The 8,325-nt window shown below is 37.1% G+C and overlaps 1 protein-coding gene across 5 annotated transcripts in view; it reads left to right on the top strand.

Moving 5' to 3' along the window:
- The window catches only part of LOC110315186 (vomeronasal type-2 receptor 116-like), a 9,522-nt gene extending 7,422 nt beyond the window's left edge, over positions 1-2,100 (top strand). Inside the window, exons 5-6 of one of the 5 annotated variants that reach the window (XM_021189306.1) lie at positions 3-59; positions 1,193-2,100. In XM_021189306.1, the coding sequence (XP_021044965.1) occupies positions 3-59; positions 1,193-2,100 (965 nt within the window). The remainder of the gene's footprint in view (positions 1-2; positions 60-1,192) is intronic. The other 4 variants (XM_021189307.1, XM_021189308.1, XM_021189309.1 and 1 more) reach the window with 4 other exon arrangements.
- The last annotated feature ends 6,225 nt before the right edge of the window (positions 2,101-8,325 follow it).

Below are 8,325 nucleotides of genomic sequence, written 5' to 3' on the forward strand. Positions count from 1 at the left end.
AGCAGATTGCTGCTTTGATTGTATTCAGTGCCCAGAAAATGAGGTTTCCAATGAAACAGGTACATGCTTGCATGCAAAAGAAATTGACTGAATTTGAATGCCTTCTCTTTCCAAACTAGAAATATAATATGGCCTAGATGGAAAATGAAGACCTAATATCTCCTTGTGTCAGAATTTAATCAGTTAAATAATGTCAACTTTTTTTTTGGACCCAGCAAATAACTTACAATATCTTCTTCAAACAAGGCATTTTTCTCACAATAAGATGGTTACTGATTTTATATTATATAGAAAGCGTTTAGGGGAGCATACCTGTGCAACAATTTTTACATATGCCTATGTTTATTTTTCTTTGATTCATTGTACATAGAAACTTTATGTGATCAATCCAAAATCCTTCCCTCTATCACTCAGCTTAGTCCCTGAAAAAGACTAGATGTTCAGGGTAACAGTTGTTGTTTAATGGAATATATTTTAAGAGCTTAGATGGCTTTAAGGATTAAGAATTTCCTGGGAAAGATTTAGAACAAGTGTGAAGACTTGAAAAATGCAAGAACAGAAGGGATACTGCTTCTCATCAATCACTCCCTCTCTAAGAAGAGAGGGATGAATATGACCAACCATAATCTTCATGCCATAGAGCTTGGAATGTGTATTTGGGAAGAAAGAGGCTGTAGAACAACAAGAGGGATATGCATGAATCTATGAGGCATACAGCTTCAAGAATGAAAATATTCCTTTATAAAAATAGTACTTGTATAAGTAATTGTGTGTTCAAGTTCCTATGTATACATACAAACAAAGGGCACATCCACAAAGCAAACAAAGTACATGATGCACTTCATCAACTGGCATCAACAACAATGTCTATATACTACCCTTGTCTGTGAATAGTGAATTTATGTTTGGAGGCATTAAATGATCTGAGATTATGCATATTATTTTTCATCATATTATTCCTTTTAGTATAATAAATATTTTTTCTGTTCCATTAAGTATGATTGTTTTTTCTTCTGTTGCAAAGCATAGGATAATACAGAGCAATCTTAAGTTAGTGGTTCCTACAGCAAAATGGACTGGAATAGATACTCAACACCAAATTATTTATTGATATTTCCTATGCAAAATACAAATACACAATTATTACCTACATAATTATAATATCTTCTAAGGGTTTACTGTGATTTGCCAGCAGATATGGAACAGTGTGTGAGGTGTCCAGATGATAAATATGCCAACTTAGAGCAAACCCACTGCCTTCAAAGNACTGTGTCATTTCTGGCTTATGAAGATCCACTGGGGATGGCTCTAGGAANCATGGCCCTGTTCTTCTCAGCCATCACAATTCTAGTACTAGTCACATTTGTGAAGTACAAAGATACTCCCATTGTGAAGGCCAATAACCGCATTCTCAGTTACATCCTGCTCATCTCTCTAGTCTTCTGCTTTCTCTGCTCATTGCTCTTCATTGGACATCCCAACCAGGCCACCTGCATCCTGCAGCAGACCACGTTTGGAACATTTTTCACTGTGGCTGTCTCNACAGTGTTGGCCAAAACAATAANTGTGGTCATGGCTTTCAAGCTCACTACTCCAGGAGGAAGGGTGAGAGGGATGTTGATAACAGGGGCACCTAAGTTGGTCATTCCCATTTGTACCCTGATCCAACTTGTTCTCTGTGGAATCTGGTTGGTAACATCTCCTCCCTTTATTGACAGAGATATACAATCTGAACATGGGAAGACTGTCATTCTTTGCAACAAAGGCTCTGTCATTGCCTTCTACTTCGTCCTTGGATATTTGGGCTCCTTGGCTCTGGGGAGCTTTGCTGTGGCTTTCTTGGTTAGGAACCTTCCTGACAGATTCAATGAGGCCAAGTTCCTAACTTTCAGCATGCTGGTGTTCAGCAGTGTCTGGATCACCTTCTTCCCTGTTTACCACAGCACCAGGGGGAAGGTCATGGTGGTTGTGGAGGTNTTCTCCATCTTGGCTTCTAGTGCAGGGTTGCTAGTGTGCATCTTTGTCCCAAAGTGTTATGTTATTTTAATTAGACCAGATTCAAATTTTAGACAGAACCAAAAAGGTAAATTGCTTTATTGAAACTTTCATGNTATGAAAACCTTAGATGATACTCAATTTATCTTTTTCTTAGTCTTAACGAAAATAGTACTTCATCATATAAAAAAATTAAGTAATATACAGATTTGTACTTACAAANAGGACAACAAACATGAATATGTTGAGAACTGGGAATCTCAATTTAGGAATGGTGACCATCATTTTGACCTGTGGTTCTGTGTTTAATCCTTGTACTTAATTAATGATTAATATAAGGTTACCCTACTCTCTGTGAACAGTGCCACCTCTAGGGACATTGTCCTTGAGTTATAAGAAAGGGCACTACATACAACATGGACATGAAGCCAGTAATCAACATTATTCCACGTGCTTTCATGAAGTGCCTGCATCCAATTTCATACCTTGGCTTCATTCAATATACTGGGACCCAGGTACATGAGTAAATAAACACTTTTCTCACATGTTTCTTTTGGTCATGGTGTTTTTTCCAGCAACAAAATCTAAGAAATCACCTAAATGGTAAATTGCCTCGGTTGGGATTTGGAATATCATAGATTCCTGGTGTGATAAAAGGCACTGATTTGAAAAGAGAAACAAGAGTGAATGTTATCAGAGTGTGAANCACAGTGACAGCATTGCATATGACAGCACAGAGGCACTGGACTTCTTTATANCTTTAAACTGTACTAGGCAGATGTTAAGAATGTCAGATAACATACAAAGAAAGGAACATTATAATAAAAGGACAATAGTGTTCAGATTGTGCCTGCAATTTAAAACTCTGTAGATGTATGTGAAAAGACACAANTTCAGTATGAAATGACTATGGTTCATTAAGTGAAAAAAATCACTAATGGAAATATCCCTCACAAGACCTTCACCACAGTAAGGTCACTGAATTCAATGAACATATAAATCACTCTAGATGAAGGGTCTCATCATAAAGTTTATCAAAATATGAGTGCTAAAGTTTATTTCAGTTTAATGTTACACACATAAACATGCACATACAAACACATACACATTATTATTTCTTTATATTAGGTGTTGAAATCAGTGTCATTCTTTTCTCAAAATACTGTTTGCTGCTTTATTTTTAAAATATTAACTGGTAGTTTGTTTTGACATTTTCATTTAGTTGCATTTGTTTATAGTTCCTGTCTCCAAAACTCCCTTTGTATCCCACCCTGCCCTCCTAAAATGCACATGACCTCTTATTTCATTAATCCTTACTGAATGTGTATATATTTTCCTATACATATATATTTTGAAACATAAATTGTAGAGGCTGTGTAAAATTGCATATATTTATGTTCTGATGAGGTCACATAGCAGTAAAATCACTCTTAATGACATTCTGCTATATATAAAAATCAGTGTCTTGATCAGCCACCATCAGAGAGCTTTCCTTCTGTAATAGATAGGAACAAATACAAATATCCTTAGCCAGGCCATTTTTGAGAGGTCCAGACCAAGATGGACTGTGTGTGATGTCACTGGGTTACTGGAGGGGAGGGGGAGGTGCGGGAATTCCTGGACATCACAGGTGAGTGTGATCCTGAAGAGAACTGAGGGTCAGGCGGGGTCACACAGGGTCATGCTCACTGATTCAGCCCCAATGTAGCTTCTGTTGGTGAAGTCAAAAAATAAGTGCACTAATATGGGGGCAGGGACAGTGCTGCAGCTGCTGCACTCATCAGGATGAGTGGTGGAGCTCCAGCATGGAATCAGGTGAGGGGGTGTAATTGGGGGTGTTGAGGGGAAATCTAGAAAGGGCTAACAATTGAAATGAAAATAAACAAAATAACCAAGAAAAAATGAGTTACTGTTACTTAGTAAAAAGTCTCAAGAGTTCAGTGTCCCCACTGTCAGAGGAGGATGCAGCATATTATTTAGATTTTTGCAGTTTTCAAAGGTTAATATTACAATATTACAACATTAATCTCCCACAATTATATTCCCTCTGCACATATATAAAAAATAACTCCCTAATTTATGAGAACTTTTATTACATTTCCATGTACACACAGAAACAGAAACACACACACAGACACAACACACCTTTCAGATTCCATTTAGTTATGCTTTGTCTATCAGTGTATTCGGGCAGGTTAATTCATAGTGTGAAACCTATTCCTTACCTTGCCTCACTAAAATACAGTTTCCAACTCTTATAGGGACAGCCTTCATGAAAAATTTACCAATAACTTAGGAGGCATTGAATGTACATGAACTGTAATAATAAAATACATTAAGCATATTAGCTCCTGTGAGTTTATTAACCTAGGTCAATTCATATGAGTTTGATAATGTACTAAAAATCAGTGATTTCTGAAACATAATCAATGATATCTTCCCTCATCAAAATAGAGTGGAATAGAGCAAAAAATGTTGGATTCAATTGATTATGCATAAAGATGATGAGTATTATGAAACTGAATTCTTGCTGTGTGTGTGTGTGGAGGTTTCTTCAACACACTTACATAGCATGGACTGCTAATAAAAATGCTGAACCTGCACTAGCAATACTTTCCTTTCTCCATCACATATGGATTAATGTGTAAAGTCACCAGAACAAGTATGCCAACATTGAGCAGAAACATGCATTCACAAAACTGTGTCCTTTCTCACTCTTGAAGATACTTTGGAGGTGGCTTTTCCTTAATTACCCTTTTTATCTACATTCACAATTGGGTTTCTAAGTCTTTTTTTTTATCAGTACAGCAAGGTAGTTGTGAATTCTTAAATGTTCTTTCAACTACTTTGTCTTCGTGAAAATAAAATTTTATTTTTTGTGCTCCTTGCACTTAATTAGTCATTCAATCTCTGGCTACTGGAGCCTGCAGTAAACCTTAATTTGACTTAAAATTCCTCTTGCTGTTTAGATTGTGCTGGCCAAACCAACCACTATGTGGCTTTCAAAGTCATAGCCATGGGAAGAAAAATGAATTATACATTGGTTTCACTTGTACCCAACTCATTCCCCTTTGATCCCTTATCATAATAATTCTCTATGCAATCTGGCTGGAGATTTCCATTCTCTCTGTTGATATTTATGTACACTTAGAGCCGTACCATATCATAGTGTGCACCAAGTTTACTGCACTTTACTCTCTCTTGTGATACCAGGTCTACCTTGCCTTATTGATCTACACAGTGGCATTCTTGGTGAGGAATCTCTCTGGNGTATTCAATTAAGCNACTTTCTTGACTTACAGCATGCTGGTGNGCAAGGACATTAAGGCTGTTGAGGTCTTCAAAATATTGNCATTCCACACATATGTGAGANAGTGCATCTTTATCCCCATGTGCTTTGCAATTATGTTAAGGCCAGAGATAAATCATCTTCAAGATTTAAGGAAAATTTTCTCTTTGAACACATATATTATGGATTGTAATTAAGAAATATTATGTTCATTCTGAAGCACCTATTAGCAGTCAATTCGAGATATATGCTTCAGATAGTGTTTCTCAGTGTTTCTTTTAATGATTTGTGTAATGGAAAAAAAAACGAAGCAAAGCAAAACAAAACAAAAAGAAACAACCTTTACTATACATGGTTTCATATTGTCATCTACTGATTCACTGATTTTCAAGGCCCTACTCTTTTATATTACTACACACTGGAAGTGTTCTTTTCATATTCTGGCCTAGAATAAAAGTTATCATGAGCTCAAATACCTTATTTAATATCTGTNTAAATGTGTGATTTTCATATTTGNTTATTTCTAGAGAAAACAAAGAAAGTGTGTGGGATAGTGAACAAATGTTGCAAATGACATGCCAATATCTTCCCATTTGCAGGAGGGAAGATAAGTGACTCATTACTTATCCTAGGTGTGAGAGGAATAGATTTTCAGAGAGAGAAATATTTTGATCATCACACAGACTATTGTAGAGCATTGACAGAAATCTCAGTAATTATATCGTGTATTACTTTAGCTGCAATAGGCAGCTTTTGAATTATGATTTCACATACTTGTAAGAATATTTCTAAGGAATCAAGTGCCATATATTCCAATTCTTGATTCAGAGTCTACTGACACTTATAAGGTCACATAGCAACACACTGGAAAAAGCAGACATACTCATAACTGAAATTCCATAATTGTTTTACTTGAGTTTTACAAAGAAACCTCATTTGAACACTGGTTTTCTTGTGTTGCATTCATTGAATATACATTTTCTCATCTACTATACACTGAATATGGATTGTGTTCCCTATAAAACTTTCAGCTCCTCTCAACATAGCTTTCCACCTGGGTCCACTCTAATTATATCTTTCATTAGAAAGTAATCAGAATTCACTTGGATATAAATAAAATTTATATTTAAAATTCACCAGGTTTATATAAGATGGATGTACTGTGGAATATCACAGTTTTTTCATGTTTTCATGTCCTTAACAACTAAGGAGTTTGAATGATTAAGATTAAAATTCAAGTAATAGCACATATTGGTGAGGACTTGGAGAAAGAGGAACATTCATCCATTGCTAGAGGGATTGCAAAATGTTACATATCTGGAAATCAGTCTATAACTTCCTTAGAATATTGGAAATTGTAAAATCAGAAGGCCCACCTGTACCACTACTGGGCATATGCCCAAAAGATGACCCACCATGTGTTCCACTATTTTCATGGAAGCCTTATTTCTAATAGCCAGAATTGGGAAACAACAAACCAGATATCCCTCAATCGAAGAATTGATAGAGAAAATGGCAATATTTTACACAACGAAAGGCTATTCATCTATTGTAAAGGAGGAAATCATGAATTTACAGACAATTAGATGAAACATGAGGTTATTAACCTTAGTGAGGTAACCCATTCCCACAAAGGACATGCATGGTACGTACTCATTGATAAGTGGATATTTGTCAAAAAGGACATAGTATACAAGACACATTCAACAATCCTTAAGAAGTTTAACATGCAGGAAGGCCTAAATGAGAATGCATCAATCCCACTTAGAAGGGGGAACAAAATAATCCCAGGACACACAGAGACGGGGGAGGCAGACAGTAAATGGAACTAACTCTGTTCTACTTGTAGAGGGTGTGCTGGACAGAAGCCCAAAGAGCAAGGAGAAAGAATTGAAATGTGCATCCACCAGGGGAAGGGAAGTGGGTGGATCCTCTAGAAAGTACTAGAGACCTGAAAGGTGAGAGACTCCCAGGACTCAATGGAGGTAACCTTAGCTAAGTTGCCCAAAAGTGAGGAGAGAGAGCTCAGAAAGGCCATCTTCAGTAGACAGACAAGACCTCAAGTGGAGGGACAGTCTTATCATCCCAGGGTCAAAATTTCTGACTCAGATATTTTTCTTTCTAAAATACTTTCAGGGACAAAAATGGAGAAGTGACTTAAGGAAAGGCCGTCCACTGCCTGGACCAACTTGTGACCTTTCTCATGGGGGTTAGCGAAGGAAATAAGGCCTGACACTATTGCTGACACTCTCATATGCTCATAAGTAGCAGCCTATCATTGGTATCCTCTGAGAGACACTACCAGCATTGTCTGAGTTACATGCAGATACTTACAAAAAAACATTAGAATGAAGCTAGGAACCCCTATTGTTGATTCAGGGGAAGGATTTAATAAGCTGAAGAGGAGGGCATACCCATTGGAAGACCAGCAGTCTCAACTGACTCTGTCCTATGGGAAGGAACTCCCAGAGACTGAAATCTCAACAGGCAGCATATAAGGGCCCCAGGTATTTATATAGAAGACTACTTCTGGTTCTGGCCACAGTGGGAGAAGATGTGCCTAATCCTTGAGATACTTGAGGCTCCAGAGAAGGGAGACTCCTTATCTAGGGGCAGACAGGGAGGTTAGTGAGTGCTCTAACAGAGGCAAGGGGGAGGAGCAATGGGATGAGGAATTGTGGGAAAGGGAACTGGGAAGTTGTCCAATGGCTGGAATGTACATTAAAAAAATTAAAAAGAAAAAGGCAGAAAGGGAATAGACTGATGGCTCACCTGATTAATTGTTCTTGCTTTCAAAGAAGATCTTAGTTAAGTAAAGGAAAAAAAACTTATTGGGAATCACAACACTCTACAACTGCAATTTCAGTGTAACTTCTGCCCTTTTCTGGCCTCCATACATAGTGCATTAATGTGGTGCACAGACACACAGGTAGGCAAAAATACATACAGAGAAAATACAAATAAAATATATTTTAAAAAAGAATTGACAACCTAGCTTCAAAGTAGTAAGGCAGAAAGAGTAAATTATACCACACTCTACT

Source organism: Mus pahari, unplaced genomic scaffold (genome assembly GCF_900095145.1).
Source record: "Mus pahari unplaced genomic scaffold, PAHARI_EIJ_v1.1 scaffold_11007_1, whole genome shotgun sequence".
Classification (NCBI taxonomy): domain Eukaryota; kingdom Metazoa; phylum Chordata; class Mammalia; order Rodentia; family Muridae; genus Mus; species Mus pahari.